Source organism: Solanum verrucosum, unplaced genomic scaffold (genome assembly GCF_900185275.1).
Source record: "Solanum verrucosum unplaced genomic scaffold, falcon-dt-bn FXZP01000016.1, whole genome shotgun sequence".
NCBI classification, from domain to species: domain Eukaryota; kingdom Viridiplantae; phylum Streptophyta; class Magnoliopsida; order Solanales; family Solanaceae; genus Solanum; species Solanum verrucosum.
The window spans coordinates 870,731-894,270 of record NW_026020243.1 but is presented as its reverse complement, the minus strand read 5'-3'; the positions used below and the strand labels follow the sequence as shown (position 1 = coordinate 894,270).

Sequence of the window (23,540 nt, the reverse complement as noted above, 5' to 3'; positions counted from 1 at the left end):
TATTAATAAAATATTTTTATTTATCCTATCGTACATGAAAACGTCATTTATTGTTCAAGATACCTAGATTTAACTTGGGAACAACTTTAGTTTTGCTGATGTAAAATGGTATCTGACACATTGTAATCAATTTGACGTACCTTTTATTGTTGTTGTGATTTTCCGATGTAAATTTAAATTGACACAAATTATTAAATAAAAATTAATTAAATTAATTTTCGAAAAAAATAATATAATAACTAATAAAGGACGGAGAGAGAAATAATCAAATGAAAAAAGCTTATATTTATACAAAATAAGATCACATACGTTTTAAGTCTCTCTCCCAATTTCATATAAAATGTTGTATAAATTATATATATAAACTATATAATTATAAATCTTTAATAGCAAAAAATAATCATTTCTCGTAGATAATATTTGCTCTTCCTTTTACGAGAGGATTTATCGAAAATAATTTATAATTTATTATTTTTCTCGATCTCACTTGCGGAATTAATGTGTAATTAAATATTGTACCTGAACTTGATGACTTGAATTGGAACTATAACTGCACTGAGATTTTCAGTTTCAGTTGAATTATGCCTTATTTGATTTTCAGCTGACGATACTGACTTTTTTTTTTCTCATCAGTCCTTGAATTAGTTGCTATTTCCATAACAGGCCGTTTCCGGTGAACCTCCGTCATGATCATCGCCGTCGTCGGAATAATCCTTATTGTTGTTCAGTTTGAGCTCCTGCCAAATCCAGATCTCCGTTTCGAATTCGGCCGTTTCCGATAATCCTCCATCATGATTATCGCCGTCGCCGGTTACATCGGAACAATCCTTATCGACGTGGATATAGTAATCACCGGGAGAATCATTGATGTTGTTGTTGTTCTTCTAATTCCTTTTGAGATGAACTCCTTCCAAATCCAGCGCCATCGTAAAATCGGTGCCACATCTCCGTTTCAAATTCGGCTGTTTTCGGTGATCCTCCGTTTACGTTGCCGCCGCCATCGAAATAATCCTTATCATCGTCGGTGTAGTAAACAGCAGGAGAAGTATTGATGTTGTTTTTCTTCTTCAAAACCTTCTTCCGCTTCTTATTCCTCCATGCTTTCCGGCAAAGTCCCGTCGGAACTTTGTACAGAGCAAGTAGGAGAAAGTGCAGCACTGTGCACGGACAACAACAACATACCATCGCACACTCCGCCGCCGTCCCTCCGGCCACTTCTCCTATCCTCTTATGCTGATTTCCACCTCCGCTTCGTTTCTCATCCTCCTTCGTCGTCATCGCCGTCGCCGTCCTCGATAGTTCCTTTCTCTCATTCACCGCCGATGACTCCACCACGATATTCTGCCCAGTCATCGCCGTTAAACTCCGATGAATCACACACACAAAAATCGCTGGCCGATCATTACCAAATTCACACTAAAAATGCTCTTCGTAAACAAGTAGGAGAGAAATTGGTATACTTACTAAGGATTTTTTATTTGTTTTTATTTTTTTGAGATTATATGAATTTGAAATACTACTACTAATTTTATGGTGAATATAAAATATAGAATTGCTTACTGTATTTATTTGTTTATTTTATGGGCTGATATTTTTTGAAATTGGGTATTTCTTAATTTTGAACTTGGATTATTGTAATTACTAATTGATTTTTTTTTTTTTGTAAGTTGACTATAAATAGGAGAGCAGAGAAGAAAACAAAGAAATGATGAGTGAATTGTAATATTGTTAATAAAAAGAATAAATATATTTTTTAAAAGTTGACTATAAATAGGAGAGCAGAGAAGAAAACAAAGAAATGATGAGTGAATTGTAATATTGTTTATTATTATTATTATTATTATTAGAAACAAAATTTAATCGGTCATTATCTTTACCTACAATATCGAGACATCAAGGTGTATTTTGATAAAACAGAGTAATAATTGAAATAGGTAAAGAAAATAAATGATAATCACACACAATATATATATATATATATATATATATATATATATAATAAAAGAGAACCCTAGGCCCGCCTACGTGGCGCGACCACAAACCAGGATTCCTTTTTTAATCTATTTATTTTCAAAACTAGCATTCCCCTTTCATGAAAAAGTTGCGACTTTAATGAAAAATTGTGACTTTTATGAAAATTGTGACTTATATGAAAAGTTGTAACTTCTATGAAGAGTTGCGACTTTTATGAAAAGTTGTGTCTTTTATGAAAGGTTATGACCTTTTCGAAAGGTTGTAACTTTTCCGAAGAGTTGTGACATTTTCGATAAGGCACAATAAATATTTGTTCACACTACCCTTTGTTGTCTAGCTATAAATAGAGGGATTTCCTCTTATATTAAAACAACGAAAATTCTGAACTTCTTCTTCTTCTTCTTCTTCTTCTGCACAATTAAATATTCATGAACAAATTTTTCCTTTCTGTTTCATCCTATTGTTACCGATCCTGGTATGTTTTTTTACAGTCATTAATTTATGCTTATGTTATTAATTGATGTTTTTGAATACATGTTTTAGTCTTTGTTGTTTATGTTTCTGCAAAGTTATTGCTATAAGTATTTGTTAGTACAAATTAAATAACACGCATTAATTGAGTATTCACGCAAATTTTTTCTACTGAAATTGTTGAAGGTACGTAAAAAAAATTCCTTAAAGATTTATACTACTATCTCTTGAAGACAAAATTCAAATTTGGTATGTCATTGTAAGGATAGAAAGACCTTAAAAGCTTTATCGCACCTTGATGTGCGAAGTGAACCAGGAAAAGAAGACAAGAATTACGGTTGATGTTCATTTGAATCTCCAAAAATATCAAGTAATAACACTTCCTGGGCAAAAAGATAAATTATAAAATCAAATTAAAGATAATTGATTGAAGGATAAATGATAGATATTATAATTATCACCCTCCTTTACATTATTAATGTTTGTTACTACGTAATCTTGTATGAAAGATATTATAGTGTTTTAGTTTTAATGACTCATAAATTTTAAGTATTATTTTATAAATTCTATGATATTAAATTCTCGCGCGAAGTGCAATAATTTTACTAGTTAAGATATAAAACTCGGAAAAGCAAATAGATTAGATATGTTTTTTTATCATTAAATCTTGTGTAATTGATGCTTTCTTGGAACCTTTAATATATATCCTTCGTGATCTTTTTGCCGTCCAAATAGAGTCTAATAATATACCTAATCATAGTTATCTTTACTAAAACAACAAAAAATTAAAGGGTTGACCAAAAGAACCATTTTATATGACATACAATAGTGGTGAAGGTTATTTGTATAGTTTGTTTATATCAAATTAATTAATACATGATATAAATTAATTTATACACTTCTATTATCAATTTTTTTTTATATTAAAAACAGAAGAGGTTCAATATTTACAAGAGAATAAGTTCAAAAGTAGCCCAACTCAGAAAAAGAAAAAAGAAACAAATAATCAAAAGAAAAAAAAAGAAAAGGAAGGGTCACAAAGCTTCGGACCATTCCAATAAATCGAACCTTCGATGACTCCAAGTTGCTCCATGGTCGGAGAAATCGACATCTCCGATGAAAGTGGCGGTGAGAAGAGGATAGAAGATAGTTCAAACACCTCAAATATATAAACTATTGGATTGATTGATGTAAATCTATCTTATGCAAGTAAGTACTTCATTATTTTAATTTATGTGACTTACAAAAATAATATCATATTTTATAATAAATCAAATGATATCACATAAATTAAAATGAAGAAAATATTAATTATTATTAATAACTTGGAAAAGGAGTAAAGTGCATAGTACCAATTCAATGAATTTCTCCATTCTAAAATCAAACATGATACCTCTACTTAAGGGGAGGAGGATCTCATGCCATCACCATTAGCAGCCCATTAACAAAAACTACACACCAAACAAATGATGGATTATTTTCATACGGAGGAGATCAGTAATGGAGTCAGAAATTTTTTAAAAAAAATTACACAAATATATTAGAATGTCAAACTTAGAATTTGGTGTCTAAAGTATTTTTTTTTCTAACCTTCTTTTGTCTCTCTACTAAAGTCTTCCTTCTATCAAGGAAATTTGATTTGAAATTTATAGCTAATTGATCAAAATAATTGTTTTGTCCTCTTTATGTGGTGTAATTTTTTGATGAAGGAGATTCAATTGAATCTCTTGCCTCCCTATAGCTTTGCTAGTGACAGATTAAAGTGTGTTTGATATGACGAAAGTATTTGATAATTAGTGCATTTTAATATTAAAATATTAAAGTGCTTGATATTTGGTGTCGTTAATCTTTGTAACTTTTGTAACCACAAATTAAAGACGTGTTCTCCTTATTATCTTCTACTAATTGTCCCGCTATACCTCAAATAACTATCCACATTCTTGTCATTTATTTGTTGAAGAAATCATACACATATTGTTGTTTTCTTCGTTGTGCTGTAATAGATTAAAAAAAAAAAAGAGGAGTGTGTTGAAGATGAAGGAAATTAATGATTGGAACATGTCAAAGGAACATGTCCAAATAAGCTGACTGACGTGTTTACTGTTGTAGAGTTGGAGTCACACTAGGACTAGACTACTAAATCTTAACTTATGTACGACTAAGCTAATGTATCTTGTATGGAGCTAAAGTCGACTAGGATAATGTGCTTTAGCTATAGTTGTAATACTACTCATGTCAATAATATATTTGTACTGGAGTAGGACTCGTAGTGTAGCTAGTATAGGACTCTTCTCCTAAGGAGCATGTACTCAACAACTTCAATCATCAATACAACCCTTGATTCTCTATACTTTACGTGAGATTTCTACAAAGTGGATTAGAAGTATTATATTGTGTTTATATTTTGAGAATTGTATAGTGAAAGAGAGAGTTGAAACAAAAATAATTGTTCAAAGTCTTCAACTTATTCATTATATAAAAAAGAGTAATTTTGGTAGAACTTTAGACTTTTCAATTAGTCCAGAGTTGTTTGAGTTATATGATAATATTATTGGAATATCGTATTCTGGAAGGGACAAGTCGAGAGCTATAGTGCTAATTAGTGTAGATTATACCACATTGAGCTTGAATTTCCTTTAAAAAAATGAGATATAAACGCCTTAGTCTGAATATTTTTATTTATTTTATCATCAATTATAATTTATGATATATTTACTGAACATTTTAATATTTTTGTCTGAAGGTGTAGCATTATTGATAAAAGAAAATTAGGTGCTTGTATTTCAGGCGTTTATGAAGGCGTCCATAACGTAATCAGTGACTAGTGCACCATAATTGAACCTAACTATATTTTATAACTTTGATTTAAATAAATTCTCTTTTGTATTAATAAAAATAAAGTTTCTACAACAATATCTAAGGTACTATATTACAAACACATGACCAACATTTTTTTAACTAGAATTCATTTTTAATTTTATAAATAATAATATTACTATATGAGATTAATTAAAAAATTTATATTATTTAAGAATATCACCTCAAATACAGGTAACTTCTTATCATTACCGAAATCAATGTCAAAGAAAACATGTTTGTGGTTTGATTGAGGTCTAAGAGAGAAAAAAAATATTTTGTAAGAACAAAATATCGCACGAAATATTGGTTAGAGCTTTTGAAGGATTATGACATGAATGTGCTTTATCATCCGGCAAAATCAATGTAGTTACGGATGCCCTAAGTCGATTGTCCATGGGTAGTGTGGCCCATGTAGAGGATGAGAAGAAGGAGTTAGTTCGTGATGTACATAGGTTGACCCAATAAGGTGTCCAACTAGTGGATTCCACCAAGGGTGGTGTCATGGTCCATAATGGTTCCAAATCATCCTTTGTAATGGACGTGAAGTCCAAGCAAAACCTTCGTCCCATGTTAGTGCAGTTGAAAGAATCGGTACTCAACAAGTCCGTTGAGGCTTTCTTCCAAGGGGGAGATGGGGTGCTTAGGTACCAAGGCTAGTTATGTGTTCCGCATGTTGATGGCTTGAGAGAGCAAATTCTAGAAGAAGCTCATGGTTCGCGATATTCTATTCATCCGGGAGCCACCAAGATGTACCGTGACCTACGGAAAATCTATTGGTGAAATGACATAGCGGGCTTCGTAGCCAAATGTCTGAATTGTCAACAATGACGTTTGAGCAGGATATATTTTTGCTTACCTCCGTACTGATTAATTTGTGTAGTGTTAAAACGAATATATACACCTTGATATTTAGTGTTAAACTTTAATAAAATTGAGTTTTAGTACATACATCTTTCTAATATATCTTTTCTACCGTCTATTAATTTTTATTGCATTTCATTTTTATTTTTATTTTTATTTTTGGTCTTTCAATTTATTAATATGATGAGACGATTCATATATTACTCATTTTTATGATTGTTTAATTCGTATATATTATTTTCTCAAACATGGCATGCAGGTGTCTACGAAATCATTTACCGTTTAGTTCTTATTCCTTGTAATTAATAAAAATTTTCAGAGCATAAATTTATAATTTCGTATCATAATATTTCTTAAGTTATGTCAGGACTAAAAACTTATACTCTACTAGATATAGTTCGATTGTTAAAGAGTAAATATTAATCCATTGAAAGGGGTAAAATCAACTATTTTTCAAAGCACAGCAAAACTGCAAACTTATTTGAAAGACCAATGACTTGCACCTTTTAACTTCAAAGAAAACTGCCATAAATTGCATTTCATTATAACCATTTTGTAGGCAAACAAACATCAAAATCTCATAGTCAAAAACTACCTAGAGCACAAAAATTCCAAGTCACCAGATGCAACTTGAACACTGTCCACAGATTTTTATTGCCAATAACAAAATGTTTGTGTTTCACGCTAACAAGCAAATCCAGAGTTTTGTTTCTTCAAATCTCGTACAGGAAACGAAAGTTAAGATTGTCCTTCAACTTTGTTCTGCCACCATTCCATGAACTTAACCTGTGAAGCCATTGTATCCATCCTGTATAGCTGCAGCCAGTGGTTGGCAACTTCCTGTCCGAATGTCCAGCCAAAGACGGCTCCAGCTCCAAGGGACAATGCAGTACCTATGAAATGCAATGACATTAAGCAACCAAATCAACCACCTTAATGTTATAAAGGCTACTACCAAATTCTTGGTTCTTAGGAAAAGATTAACTCCTTTCTCTCGTTGCCATTCACAAATTATATTCGGGAAAATAACTCAACAGACATTGTCATGCATGGTTAATTGGGGAGCACTCTCTACCTCTGAGGTAGGGGTAAGGACTGCGAATACTCTACCCTCCCCAGACCCCACTTTGTGACTACACTAGGTATGTTGTTGGTTGATTGGGAAGCCATTGAATCAAGCAAAGATGACACTCACTGAAATTGATCAAAATACAACATTTTAAATCCTAATGAATGAACTAGTAAGCAGTCAATTCTGATCGTGAGGTATAAATGTATATACATAAACAATAAGGGACGTCAAATCTTCATGAGTCTGAATCATCCGATCATGGACATAGATGAGAGGAAACCAATTAATAAAGCAAGAGTGGACATTGCAACATTATAAGAACCTATCCCCAGAGCTTCAGGCTCTCGATTGTAGTAGCATTCTCGCAATTTAAATTGGAAAAACACACGAGTACCTTTCTTTCGCGGGGAGGGGAGGATGGAGGGAGGGGAGTCGTTGTCAAAAACCTAACATACCATGCAGACTCCTTGAGTACTTCCATGTAACTCCTGCAGTTGAAACAGCTCCAAGTAGGCCTCCTACAGCACCAAACTTTGCTGCTTCCCTAGCAGTCTTCAGCTGGAAAGAAAAGTAGTAAAAAGCTCATGAGCTCCACTTACGAAAAGGAAAAAATAGAGGAACATAATGGTTACAGGGGATACTGAAAGGAAACAGCATCAGCAGGGCTCTAGGGACAGATAGAAAAAGAAGGAAAATAAAGCACATATGCAACTTCTTAGCGTTAAGAAAGCAATATCGCGAGTAAAATTAGGCATGTCCTTGTCTGCACTCAGGCAAATAGACAATCCGAGAGACAAACAAGTAGATGCTCTCATTATGCCTAAATAAGTGATAGAGACCAGACTAGTTAAATAATCTTTCTAGAATTTACCAAACATAAATCTTGGAGTGGAAGGAACAAGATGAAGCAGTAAGCGCCTGTCGTGGATAAATAAATGTCATTCTTTACGTACAGGATGGGGTAGGATATACAAGCATGAGGGAATCCTCATACGTACAGTCCCAACTGTCAAGAAACATTCTTTCTTTTATTTATTTATTTTGATAGAGCAAAAGAAATGTCTTTCTAAGAAACAGTAATTGCCCCGCTATATCATGTTCTATCCCTCTTCTTGTCATCTGTACTTGGAACAAATGCAGTGAGACAAAGGAAATAAATTTTACTAGTCTGGTTATAAAAAGAAAGACAAATTGAAAGAATCAACTACAAATTCATTTAACTATTAAAGAGAGAGAACTCCATCACTCTTTCCTGCATTCTTCTGAATGACACAAAAGAAAGGAAATATCTCTCATTGCTTCCATATCGCTCAATCCCTCTTCCATCTTGTCTTCCACATTTCCTTTTACCCCTCGCAAGGGAAAGCCTTTTCCAATTAGGAAAGATAAGGTTTGATAAAAGAATAAAGTTATTTTTTAATAAAGTGAATAAAGCATGTAGTCATTCTCAATGCAACCATTTCATATATAGCACTCGGGATTGACATGTGAAGCACAATCCCAGAATGTCCTAATAGTTTATATAATGCCTTCATATTCAACAATTGATTCCCAACAAACTCTGTCTCCTCGATTAGAAAGAATTCCCTAAAACTTCAGGCTACTGAAGAGTCAGCTCTAAAGATCACAAAACACAGAAATCAAGAGCCAAAAGATACAAAGCAACAAATGGCTTAAACATATGGATAGCTTAGATCCCAAAGCAATATGAAGGATTAAAATTGACCACCATGGCGCGGTAGAGGCAATAAAAGTTGTCCTGAACCAGTAGGTAACCGGAACAAAAGAAACCAAAGTTTACATAGTAAATTTGGCAGACAATGTGAATGCAACAGAGCCAAGTTAATCATCACGTAACTAATCGATTCAAGAACAGTCATGATACAGTTACTTAATCATAGGAAACATGCATTTCAAAGATTCAAGAAATACGTATTAAGTTCAAACTTGGAAAGAATGGATAAATCGCAATTCTAGAGAATGAAAAGAAATACTTTTGTTACTCAAGCAATTAAAGGAAGTCTAATTAAACACCAAACACCCCAACGTTGCCAAAATCAAACAAGCAGCCAATAGTAATGAGGCACTCTATGCATAACAGCATCCTAAAGCAAGTTCTCCTCGTCAAACGATATTACAGCCCTAAGTTTCTGTCCTAAAATTTTGCTAAGCAACTAAAGAGCTCAAAGGGACAATGACCACAGAACTCCATTTTCTCCAAAACTTACCCGTCCCAAGAAAAAGATGTTAAAACAACAGCAAACAGACATAGACAGAGAACCATATTGCCATATACCCAAGAAACGAGCACAATGCATTGAGTCAATCCAAAATCAAAGAACATCTACCAATCTAAAAGCTAAAAGGGCATAACACAACAGAAACAAATGGATCAAAAAAACAGCTAAATCAATGAAAACCCAGGTACGGTAAACCCCAAATAACTGTAAATGCACATAAAATTTAGAAAAAAACAGAGAATAATCAGAAATGAAAGAACTTCCTGGACCAATATCAATGAACTCCTCAACATCAGCTTCAAACACACATACAGAGAAAAGCTCAAAAAAGGTATACAGACAGAAAAGAATAGCTAAATCAATGAAAACCCAGATAGGGGGAAAAAAAAGCAATGAACTCCTCAACATCAGCTTCAACACACATACAGAGAAAAGCTCAAAAAATTATACAGACAGAAAAGAATAGCTAAATCAATGAAAACCCAAATAGGGGAAACACCCAAATAACTGTAGATACACATAAATTATTTGGCAGAAAGATAGAACAAACGAGAAATGAATGCATACAATTGGTCCATGAACTGAGTCAGAAAGCAATAAACTCCTCGACATCAAATCAAAATCAACACACAAAGCTAAAAGGGCATAAAGATATAAACGTATAGATCAAAACAACAGCTAAATCAATGAAAACCCAGATTGGAAAACACCCAAGTAACTGTAAATGCACATAAAAAAACAAACAGATCAAAACAATAGCCAAATCAATGAAAACCCAGATAGGGAAAACACCCAAATAACATAAAAATTTAGAAAAAAGAGATCTTTATCCCAAATTGGAAATGAATGCATACTGTTGGTCCATGAACTGGCTCAGAAGCAATGAACTCTTCCACATCAGCTTCAGACCACGACGGTAATGGCTTATCGCGTTTGATGAACCTTGAATAATTTTCCAAGAAGGAGAATCTCTCACCCCAAAACTCCTTGTATCCTTCCCATTGTCTCCTTAAGAAAGACTTGGATACAGAGTCTTCTTCAGCCATGGCTTTAGTTGTTCTTTTGGCCTAATTGTTAAATCCTCCCTTTATAACTGTTCATAATTTTATTTTATTTTAGTTGATTAAATCTGAATTTTCATTTAAAAGTCTTTTTTTTAATATATAAATAAAAATTATAGTGTAAATGCACAATCAACAAGTATAAAGAGATTGATATATTATTCCATTTTAAATCAAACTCGGTTTATTTATAGAAAAGAAAAAAAAGTTATCATCAAAGAGATTTAACACGATGCTTGCAAATTGTCTATTTGAACTACAAGTGAGTTACTTGTAAGTTGTGTGTTTGAATTTGTGAGTATATTTTCAAGAATTAAAACTCGTTAAGAAGTGTTTTAGCAATATACTTAAATCATGTAATAGTAATTTTCATAAATCGTGTTCTATTATAGCAGAGTAATTGATGTTAAAGCGATATACATAAATCATGTTCTCTTTTATAGTGCAAATTTCATCTCTAATTTATTTACACTTCTTTAGATGCCTACATAACTTGCAACAAATTTTGAGTACGCCAGTATTGAACCTTTATTTTGAATAGATGCTACAAAGAACTCCAAGTAAAATGAGTCTTTTCTAAAAAGAGAGGTAATTGATGTTATAGCGATATACATAAATAGTGTTTCATTTTTCATCTCTGAATTGTCCACACTTCTTTAAATAACGACTTAGCTTACAACAAGTTCTGTGTACGCCACTATCAAACCTTTATTTAAAATAAATGCTACAAACAACTCTAAGTAAAATGAGTCTTTTCCTAAAGCAAAAGCTCAAGAGTTCATTCTAGTTGATAAACTGAAATGAAAGACATCAGAACACTTCCCATCCAAAGCTTCCCATCCCTCTCCTCTACCTCGCTGACAGCTCTAACGACTTTCCCTTGTCGATCTTCCAATATCTGCAACAGCTTGCCCTCGGGGCTGTACTTCACGACAACTGCAGTGAACCTGCCACCAATGTGGATGAGGTATTGGAGCTTTGCAGAGATAGGAAGCTTCAGCAAGAATTGACGGAGTTGAGGGTATATGGCGTTTATGTAACTGTAAATGGTACGACGACAGTGGATTGCTACCCAAAACTCGTTTTCTTTCGTTTGCTCTTACGTTGTCTGGATATCCTGGGAGGATTGCTATTACCTCTGATGTACCGGCTTTCTCACCTTTCAGCCAGTACTTTCGTAACCTACAACAAAGTAAAATATTTCATTTGTCAATACTAGTAAGAAATAATATCATAGGAACTATCTAATTGAATGTACACTTTAACGGTTTTAAGGCAATTCAACATAAAGGAGATGTTTTACAACAACAACATAACCAGTGTAATTCCACAAGTAGAGTCTGGGGAGGATTGAGATAAGTATACGCACACCCTACCCCTATCTTGGGAGGTAGAGAGGTAGTTTCCGATAGACCCTCAGGGCTCAAGGAAAGGCATTTCAAAGCAGTGAAGAATAAAGGAGATGTTTTAAGAAAAGAAAATAGAGAAATGAATGCAGATATCTCAGAACATGTATTATAAAAGCTGAAAGTCCGTAATAATTCTACGTCTATCATTGTTCCATACTGTGCATAGTATTTGTGTCTGTATCTCCGATGCAGATTGTAATGCACATGCACATATATAGACAATAGTAATAGTGCATAAACCAGGGTTGAATTTCAAGTTATTGTAGCCACTTTTTGCATTATCAATACAATTTCGTACCACGCACCTTACCCCTACCTTGAGAGGTAGAGAGGTTGTTTCCGATAGACACTCGACTCAAGGAAAAGCATATCAAAGTAGAGTGGTAAATAACTGGATCATAATACTATAGACATCCTGATTGCCGAAGGCAAGAACATCACCTGCCCTTGGAACCTTCACAAAATATAAAGAAGGAACCATCCTTGCTTAGTGACAGACCATTTGGGAATTGAAGGTTGCGAATAAGAACAGTGGTTTCTTTCGTCCTAGGATTGTATTTGAGAACCTTCCCACTATCTTCTGCAGAGAAAACCAGCTGTATAAAATTCCTGAAAAGGAAACGGTGTGAGTTGCACAATTTTAACCGAATGAAGCACAACAAATTCTGTATTGAAGATGATCTAGTAAAAATTGCAATAAACTTTTAAGATTACACAGAATTTTGGAGCCTAAATGCAGACAATTCAGAAATCATACCAAATGAACCACAAGTGTTGACGCAAACTTAGCTAAGAACAAAATATTATAAACAAAGAATCCATAAAGATGTTACAACTAGTGGAGATTAAGGCTTAGTCATTGTTAAGCTTACAATAGAATTGGATTTTTTAGAGTCTCTTAACTTTAGAAAACCGCTAATTTCCCTTAAAAAACAAGATTCCTAGTATTGGAATGAAATGACCTCGAATAAAGCATAATATATACATCTGTGTTTGTAGAAAATCCATATAGTCGACCTAATTAGTTTAGGATTAAGGTTTGTTGATTGATAAGAAGTATTTCTTTTGTCGTCCATTTTTTGGCACTACTAAGAATGTAACACCAAGACTTAAAGGTAAGTTTTATGAAGTGGTTGTTAGACCAATTTGTTGTACGGGGTTGAGTGTTAGCCATTCAAGAACTCACACGTCCAACAAATGAAAGAAGCGGAAATGAGATGCTTAGATGGATGTGTGGGCCTACTAGGAGAGACAAGATTAGGAAGGAGGATATATAAACAAGGTGGGTGTGACCTCAGTGGCAACAAGATGCGGGAAGCGAGGTTGAGATGGTTTCGGGCAAATGAAGAGGAGGAGCACAGACGCCCCAGTGAGGAAGTGCAAAAGGATGGCAATGATAGGCCTAAGGAGAAGTAGAGGTAGACCGAGGAAGAATTGGGAGAGGTGGTTAGACAAGATAACACACCTTTAATTCACAGAGGACATGACCTAGACAGGAGAGCAGTCGAATCACTATGCTAATAGAAAAGCAATTGTTCAGGGTCAAATTATGGTATGTAGTTAACCTACAAGTACACCAGTTTAACAAAACTCATTCTCCAGATCACATCATGATCGAATCGCACTCTTGAATTTATGCCAATCAACATGTTAAGAAATCTAGAGCACTAAAAGAAATGGCACATTCATGATCTACCTGCGTTGGTACTTTGTGCTGCTATCCGTAAAATAAACATTCCCTTCATCATCAACATCCAAGTCATTTGCAAATCCTATAGGTACCCCCTCAGCCTCAGTTGTCAAAGATTCTGCTAATCCACCTTCAGGGCCTACCTTCATCAACCCCAAATATGCATCTGCAATATATAAGTCACCTGTTCTTTTGTCAAACCGTAACCCCAAAGGCCTACCACAGATGTGCTCGTACTTCGTATAGCTCAACGGTGACGGTTTTGGATCACACAAGCCTGACCTGAAAATTCAGAAAACAGAAAATACACTTGAAATCTAAATCATATAGGGGGAAAGCAGTCTGAAAAACGTGTAATCTAGTTTATACATCACAATTAAAGAAAATTTCTGACAATATGCATAGCAAGATGAAATTTGGACCGTAAGGCATTGATCGTGGAGCAGAAATGTTATACTTTTACATGAATAATAGTATTTAATAAAAAAAGATAGCTAACATTTCAGGTTAAGGAAATTTATAGTCTAATTATAACTATAAGTAATAATGAAACAATAGCCGGTTTAAAAGTAAAGTAATGAAAAACAAAATAAGTGCTGCAAGCAGGACGTTATCATCTTTAACCTTTTAACATTCTTATTGATTATGATACTCCACAAGACCACAACAGTCCTAAAGGACTTAACAATAAAGAAGGAAACATGTTTATGTGACAGTGTCGCTTTTCTTCCTAAAGCAGAACAGTGAATTTTAGTAGAGTGAAGGCAATTGTTGAAATGTGATTCAATCTTGTACCTTCTTTAACCCTGTGCTCAACAATGCATAAGAACCGACATCATGGTCCACATTGAACTTTTTAAGTCTATTAATCAGGTAGGAATAGGTATGAACATTAACCAGTAATGCAATTTCCCGAAGGTGATGATTGAATTCTACACTGGTCAGACAGGATTAAGCAATTGAGCCACATGATTAGAGCTGGCATAGTATTGCTGCCACGATTAGCACGTGTTTCCAACTGTTCTAGTAGCCCATCAATCTTGAATAATAACATTTTAAATATTAGAGATGGCCTTAATAACATTTAGCATTATAACAACATTGAATCGCGCGATAAGCAAGTTGAAGAGCTCAACATATTTTGCACCTCACTTCAGGGCTTAAGCCACCTTTGACTACACCTCTTTTTTTTTCTTTCACAAGATCATTATAATGAGAACACAACACAACCAAATAGGGAAGTCCGGTGCACTAAAGCTCCCGCTATGTGTAGGGTTCAGGGAAGGGCCAAACCATAAGGGTCTATTGTAGGCAGCCTTGCACTACATTTCTGCAAGAGGCTATTTCTACGGCTCGAAAACATAATAAATAGGCATAATCACAACAAACAAGAAATCTGAACCAACAACCATAACCCAAAGAGGGAAAGGGGAAAAACAACTCACCTATTAGCTGAGGTATAAGCAAAATCATTCCATTTCTCACCATCCCAAAACACAACTCTTCCATCAGCTATCCCTGTATAAGGTCCTCTACCCTGAGGATCAAAAGCAATACTTTCTGGCCCCTGAATTTGATCCAAGAACTTAATTTCAGATTTCTGAAGCAAATTCTGAGAATCTTTTTCAACTGGGATTTCAGACCAAGCTGGCATCTCAACCTTAAAAGACTCAAAATTTGGGAACTCAGAAATTGCACTATGCTTAAAAGGGTCCAACCCACAATACACTGCCAACACAAGGAACACACCACCAAATACTGAAGCTGGTCTCATTTTCTTGATAAAAATTGAAACTTTATAATAATGGGGTTTGAGTAAAGGGAAAATCTTGAAATGGGGTTGAAAATTTTGGAATTATAGTATACCCCAAAAGAAGAATTGTGAAAGAATGTTGGCTATCTAACAAGGTACAATGAAAACTTTTCTTGAAAAATAAAAGGGTGGTGTACTATTAGCTGAGCTAACTACCCACTCCTCAGCTGCCACTCTCCTAAAATTGAAATGTGGAGTTAAAGAGAGACAGACACCTTGTATGACATTGTGGGGAGTGGGGGAGGGGGAGTGGGGACCCATTAACACATTAGATTGTGAATTTTGATGTGAAGGAGTACTCCATTGAAATGGTGGATTTTCTCATGTACTTACCAGTCAAAATGACTCCAAAAGACTATATTAAGCAGGTGTTTGGTCATGCAAAATCATATCACGATATGAAATTATGAGATGGAATGCGTTTGGATACGCAATTTCATATCACGAGATGGAATCCAATATTCTTTAAGGGTCCGTTTAGTCATGCGATATGAAATCATAATATGAAACGGGCCCTAAATAAGGATATAATGATAAATTTATCTAATTTCTTAAGGGATGTGAAATTTTAAAATTGTGACACATAAATAGAAACGCAGAAAGTAACTGTCATGTTCAAATGGAAATTCAGATAAGAGTATATAATTGATATTTTACCTATCAGAATGCACAAAAACTAAATGAATGATTTGGCCCATATAAGGCTATAGAATGGATTGGACCCTTAAAATTGTGGCTTGATTTGGGCCGGACTGTTGAATTCGGGCTGGCGGAATGTATATCGTTTAATGATCGAAATAGCCTTCACGGACCATTTGACAAAATATTTGGGGAAAGAACACCTGTACCCCAAAAAGAGAAACTATTTACAAGTGACTACTATTTACTTTCACACCTCATGTTTTTAAGTACTAATTCGCATTTACTACTTGATATCATCAAAGGATATATACATCCTTTGATGATATCAAAGAGGAAGAAACAGTGTTTCAGTGAAAATACTACTCAATTACTCATTGATATCATTAGGCAATCGGGAAACTTTGCTTCTAGAATGTCGTTTACACACAATTATTTATGACTTATTTCTTACTGCAAGTTTCAAAAGTACAAAAGTGTGTAAACTACATAAATAATTCGTAGATTGTCTCGCACTAGTGTTTTCGCACAATAATTCAATCAAAGGTGATTCTATTACATGAAATAGCATCGGAACACTTATTATTTTCATTATCCAATAGTCAAATTGGTCTTAAGGTAAAGAATAATGACTTAGGCCTAAAAGATGTAGTTAATATATACAAATCAGAACCACATTTGTAATTCAAGTTAATTCGCGGGACCTTTTTAATTCCACCGATAAAATGAAACAAATTCCTTGATACATCATACTCAACTCGATATTACTAATCGAGTAAATAAATATTCTTTTTCATTCTTAAACTTCGTCAAACAAATAATTTCACATAAATTAGAACTAAAAGCATAACTATAATATCAAATGTTTTTAGTTTATTAAGCATTATATTGTGCACCAAATTAATTCCACCGATAAAATAAACAAATTCCTTGATACATCAGATTCAACTCGATATTACTGATCGAGTGAACAAATATTCTTTTTTATTCTTAAACTTCATCAGACAAATAATGTGATCCAAATTAACAAATTGATATCAAACATCAAAAGTGTGAAATCAAAAAGAAAAAGTGATCTACAACAACTTTGGGCTCTTTGTCTTTGCAACTTAATTTTTGGCATGACAGACTAAGTAGGCATTTGGCCATGCGATACCATATCACGATATGGTATCGTGAGATGGAATCAGCGTTTGGACATGCGATTTTACGTTGATTCCATCTTATGATTCCATATCATGAGAGGTGATACCATATTCTCCAAAAACCATGATATGGAATTATATGGTGATTCCATATCATGATTTGAGATATTTTAATACAATAATTGATCCATGAGTTTGTATTTTGTTAAAACAACCCCACATTTATATCTACTAACCATTTGTTTCATATGTAAATAAAATTTATAATCACATCATTACTTTTTAAAATTTGTTATTCTCACCGACATAAAATTTATTATTCTCACCAACATATAGTCACTTTAACTCACACCTCACGATTGTGAAACTTTTCAACATTCACTTGAAACAATTAACTGGCATGTTAAAATAGTTGCCGAGGCAATTAGCAAGATGGCACCAACATTTATACAACCAAAAAATATGACTGGTGTACATTCCAAAATTCGACATAATACTCTATTTTGGCCTTGGTTTAAGGTAAAATTTCAATCACATTAATAAATTTATTTTATGGCCTTAATAAGTGTACATTTATATTTTATGTGTAAGTTATTAGTATTTAGTTACATAGTTCCTATCAACTTTGTTTAAAGAGATAATATTTATTTTATGACTTTGCATTGTCTTGGAAGCACTATTTTTATTACTCTTACAAACATTATTTTTATGAAGTGCATTCTATAATGCTTCCAATTTATTTTATGTTCACTAAACTAATATTGATGTATTTTTTATTTGGTAGGATTGTGTTGCGATTGATGGAACATATATAGAAGGGGAGGTTCCTAAAGCGGTACAACAAGCATATTGTAATCGCAAAGAAGAATATCACAAAATGTCTTATGTGCTTGTGATTTTGATATGCGATTTACCTTTGTTGTTGTTGGTTGTGAAGGTACTGCACATGATAGTAAAATACTTGAGAATGCACTTGTTGAACCAAACGTCACAATTTCCATTTCCGCCACATGGTAACTTTAAATTACATCCTTAGAATAAATATTATTTATTTACACAAAGTTGTCTCATTTACGTCACATATGCTTTTAGAAATTCTTTATAAAATGTTTTTTGGTAGATAAATATTATGTTGTTGATGCTGGTTTCCGAAACACAAAAGGATTTTTAGCTCCATACAAAGGACTACGCTATCCTTTGCAAGATTACCGAGGGAGTGAAAGAGAACCTCAAAATGCCAAAGAACTATTTAATTATAGGCATTCATCTCTGCGCAATGTGATTGAACGGACTTTTGGAGCTGGAAAAATAGATTTAGAATATTGAAACAAGGCATGAACCATTATGATATTGATACACAAGTGAAAATTGTTATAGTTTGTGCAGTGTTACATAATTATTTGCGAGAATACCAAGTAGTGATGAAATATTTATGGTCTATGAACATGAAGATATAGTTGCGGAGGATATTGACCAACAAATGTCCCAAAGTAACAATGTTGGTTCGTCTTCTCGATCACATGATCGAGAAATACAAGTTCAACGTGAGGAAATTGTCCATACTATGTGAGAGGATTATATTAAAGACTAGTACACTACAATTTATGTTCAATTTTTTTTATTAAATTAAAGTTAGATGAAACAATTACTTAAGTGGAGAACAAATAACTTTGTAATAATTTATTATGCAATTTTATAATTTTTTGTTTATTTGATAAGATTGAATAAACAATTGGGGCTATTTTAATAGTTTTACAACTTATGGATTTTTATGTTTATGAGAAAATATACAACACAAAAATTTCATATCGCATGTCCAAACAAACCTTCAATTTCATTTCATGATTTCATATCATGATATCATATCGTATGGCCAAACGGGCCCTTAATAATGTGTAAATGAAAGTGTTTTAGCCCTACCTCTACTGGCCAACAGCAACATCCACTACCTTCCAAAATACCAACTATAAGATTTGACATATCAGATTCTGCAACCTTTATATATTATTGCCCCCCCCCCCCCTCCCCTATCTAGTCTAGTCATAAACATCAACTTGCTATCATGGAATTGAGAAAATAACGATAAGTATTCTTTCCTTCTTAATAAGAGATTTTATGTTCAAATTTGCTTTAATGAACATTTTATCAGCTAGAAGATTGGATACACATGACACATTAAGTGAAGCGATGTCATCTCGACACTTTCTTTCCTTCTTACTCAGAGATTTTATGTTCAAACTTGCTATAAAGAACATTTTATCAGCTAGAAGATCGGATATATACATATGACACATTACGTGAAGTGATGTCATCTCGACGCTAATTTTTGTAGGTTTTTTTTAAAAATATATTCGTACATAAATAATATAAGAAAAGGAAATATTTGTAAAATAAATATAAATGCATAATATGTATTCTTCATGGTACAATGCAAATTAGTTATATAGGACGAGTGTGTTTATTTGTCACAAATTTAAATTTTTATTTGTATACACTCAAAATTGAAAAACATGACAATGTCATTTATGTATTTTATATATATATATATATATATATATATAATACATAAATAAATAAGCCATAATGCAACTATCATTATAACTATCTTGTTAGCTTTCAACCAAAAGCTAACAAGATTTTTAGTTACATATTTAATATTTAGTTAAATAATAAATATGTCATTGTATGAGCTATTTATTACTCATTACTTTTGAATTTGTTAATCTGATTTTAATCTGACACATAGTTTACGAAAGTAAATTAGATTTTGAGAAAAAACATTAAGTGATACTTCAAGTTGTCCCAGATTTTCAAAAAGGCACCTTAACTTTGTGTGCGTCCTATTACCCCACAAAATATTCAAAATCACAATAAATACACATTTTTTACACAATATTTCCACTTTGGACAAAAATATCCTTCGAATGTGCAATTTCTTAAAAACAAAAAGTCGGACCCATTATATATATAAATTAGTATATATATAAATGGCAATGTTAGTCAAGAAAGTTTTTCTTGATTCACTGACAAAACTAATCCATAGGTTCAAAATTCATTTTTTAAAACAAAAATAATACTACTCTAATAAATAGTTTAAAGGCATTTTGAAAAATAAAGTGTTCTAAACAAAAATTAAAATCCTAATTACGACACCACTTAGGAAAAATGATGTGAACATGACCATTGAGCATTCAAATAAGACTTTTTAATGTAAATTCAAATTAGCATGAATTCAGAAGAAAAGGCAAAATTTGTTTGAAGAAAACGGAAAATCAAAGAAAGGTAAAGTAAAAATATGTACAATATTATTTTTTTCGTCTCAAAATAAGTGTTATCTTTAAAAAAATATATAGTTTCAAAATAAATATCATCTTAAAAATTTAAAACAAAAAATTACCATGTTTATCCAAATTATAAATTTTCAAGAGAAACTATATACTATATTTATTAATATCATAATCAACGTAATTTTTGATAAAGCGACACTTAATTTAGGATGTAGGGGGTACTTATTTTGCTCTATTCACCAATCATAACTTATTCACTTTTTTAAAAAAGCAGCACAATTGTCTAAAAAGAGATCAATGTTGGTTAAAAGTATTAAAAAAAAAAAGAATTTAAACTAAAAAGAAAATATAAAGGTATAGCAACAGATTGATAATTGTGTCCAACTGACAAAAGTCAATTGACACTTTCTAGTACGTAGTCATTTCATTTGTTGAAAAAAAAAAACCACAAAAATAATATATGTATATATTAATAATTTATTAAGTATTATTTATATTATTGTTTATTAATTCATTAAATTAATATATAAAAATAAATTGTGAACCTAATAAATCAAAACATTACAATAATTTTTTTCTAATTAAACCCAAAAAATTTAAGTTTTATATCCATCTCTACTACTAATTCCCCCTAAATTATAGAGAAGAGAAGATGTTTTTTTATTTATTACTTTTCTCACATGGACAAATGACTTAGGAGTTCGAATATATGTAAATTTGTGGAGTTGCTTTTGGTAAGAATCAGTTTATTTCCTTTAATATATATATATATATTCTGTTCATTTTTTTTACCTTTTATTAAGTATATTTTGAAGTTTTTTTTAGTGAAAAACTAATTTGATACATATAGTATCCAAATTGGGAATTTCAGCATAAATCTGAATTATTCATTTGGATGTGATTAGAAATTGAAAATTTGTTTGGATATATATTATTTAAATTTTTATAAGTTGCACTTTTTTTTCTTTGAAAACATGAAAATCCCACAATTTGTAAAATCTATCAAACTTTCTCTACCTCTCATATAACCTTACCAAATGAGTCGATCATAACCCATAGACAAGGTACCAAAATATTCTAAGACCTCAGATTAATAATTGATATATCTTCAAATTCCTTTTATATATAAATATTTGTGGTCAGAAATTTTCAAATATAATTTGACAAAACTGTTAAGTAGTAACAATTTTTATTCATGTCAAGCATCAAATCTTTTTTTTTTTGTAAAATTTAAAGTGATAAATATTTTTTCTATTTCTTACAAAATATAAACCTATGAGCTAAATTTTATATATATATATATATAAATAAAATTGAAATCACCACTTGAAGTCAAATCCTACTCTTTTTTTTTTGAAGAAGTTGAGATTTAAAATTGAAGTTAGTTGTGCGCAAATTTTGTAAACACGTTGATTTCAACTCAAAACTTCAAATTAATCCTTCAAAATCTTATGGTCAAACAAATTATAAATATTAAAATAATGTACAAATTTCATAAATAAATACTGATCACAAATTAAAACTTCAAATTGACGCTCAAATCTTACGACCAAACATCCACTTAATTAACTTAAATCATAAATTGAATATCGAACACCAGCAAAATAAAGATTGGGTGGGGGGCGGGGGAGGGGGGGATATGTTCCCAGCTAGTAAATTTGAGGAGAATGTTGGGAAGAAAACCTTTCGTTTAAAGCTGCTATATGTTTTTATTTGTGTTTTATTAGTGTTGGGTATATATATGTTTGGAAGTGGCATAAAATTTGGGTTTTTTTTTTACTAACTATGACACATGAAAATGACTTGTCTTGAACTGTTACTACCCCCCCCCCCCCCTCCCCAACCAAATCTATGATATGAAATTTAAATTTTATTTTGATAAATTTTTTTGTTGGTCCAATTATCTAAATATCTAATATGACAAGAAAAATATGTTTTATTTAACTTTATTTTGATAATTTTTTTATATACACGATATACATATATTGTCCTACAGTTGATTTATGTCTAATATCTTGATTTGACAATACATACAACATTATTAGGTTCAATTTAATGTAGTTTTTTTTTTTTTTTTTTGTGAAAATCTATTCCCGATATTTCATCCACCTATTTATCAAAATATTTGAATTTTGTGTTCATTGTAGTATACTATATATTTACCATGTGGCCATGTTTGTAAATTAGTCCCAAGTTATTTAAAGTGGAATTTTAGTGAGAATCTAAATTGTGTAGGGTAAAATTAAATTCACGAATAACTATTTTTTAATTCATGAAATAGCTAGAGTTTTGTTATAATAGTGACTATTTTTCAATAAATAAGACCGGAGAATGTCCCATGAACATTATTTCTATAAGTTAATTACATGTTGAAAAAAATATCATTTATCAAAGGTGTACACCCCACAAATAGATTGTTTTTTTCATTTAAAGTGTCTGGATTAAAAATACATCGGTTAAATTATATCAGATTTAAATTGTTTTATCATATTTTAAATTTTATCATATTAAATTGCTTTTATTTTAAAAAAATAAAATTTTAATATTTGAAATTATGTTTACTACTTAATTAACGTATGTATTATTTATAAGTGGTCACAATAGTAGTAACTAAAATATTTTTAAAAATTTAAGCTCCCCAAATAATAATAATAACATTACATAAAATGGGACAAAGGAGTATAAAAAAGTCAAGGCAAGTGTGTGTTATTATTGAATAAAAACATTGAAAATAGCTAGTTAGAAACACAACATTTAAATCAATCAAAATTAAGGCAAACAAAATGAAATGTGTCACATAAGGAGACTTTCACAACTTGAAAATAATATTAAGACGACGATTACAATAACAATAACATATTCAGTATATTTTTATAAATAGAATCTAGAGAGGGTAATACATATCTAGATTTTACTCTATTTTGAAGAGATAAAAATATTATTTATTATAACCCTCGACGAAAACAATATAAAGACATGCATATATTATATATATTAAAGTTTTTTTTCCCTCAAGATG

The 23,540-nt window shown here is 32.0% G+C and overlaps 3 protein-coding genes across 3 annotated transcripts; all 3 read right to left on the bottom strand.

The window, feature by feature from the left end:
* Window positions 1-586: 586 nt before the first annotated feature.
* LOC125832932 (uncharacterized) lies at window positions 587-1,461 on the bottom strand. Its single transcript, XM_049512111.1, has one exon. It carries the CDS (start codon window positions 1,351-1,353, stop codon window positions 862-864), a length of 492 nt encoding a protein of 163 aa, XP_049368068.1. The 5' UTR covers window positions 1,354-1,461; the 3' UTR covers window positions 587-861.
* A 5,228-nt stretch (window positions 1,462-6,689) lies between these two features.
* On the bottom strand, window positions 6,690-10,677 carry LOC125832908 (succinate dehydrogenase subunit 6, mitochondrial-like). Its single transcript, XM_049512090.1, has 3 exons — window positions 10,332-10,677; window positions 7,693-7,795; window positions 6,690-7,058 (listed from the first exon to the last, which is right to left on the bottom strand). Exons 1-3 carry the CDS (start codon window positions 10,521-10,523, stop codon window positions 6,904-6,906), a joined length of 450 nt encoding a protein of 149 aa, XP_049368047.1. The 5' UTR covers window positions 10,524-10,677; the 3' UTR covers window positions 6,690-6,903.
* A 488-nt stretch (window positions 10,678-11,165) lies between these two features.
* Window positions 11,166-15,629, bottom strand: LOC125832930 (protein STRICTOSIDINE SYNTHASE-LIKE 3-like). The gene is given in 5 exon segments (XM_049512109.1): window positions 11,166-11,628; window positions 11,630-11,720; window positions 12,389-12,556; window positions 13,644-13,919; window positions 15,083-15,629. Coding segments are annotated over 5 exon segments (1,176 nt in total). The 5' UTR covers window positions 15,412-15,629; the 3' UTR covers window positions 11,166-11,316.
* Between the last annotated feature and the right edge of the window lie 7,911 nt (window positions 15,630-23,540).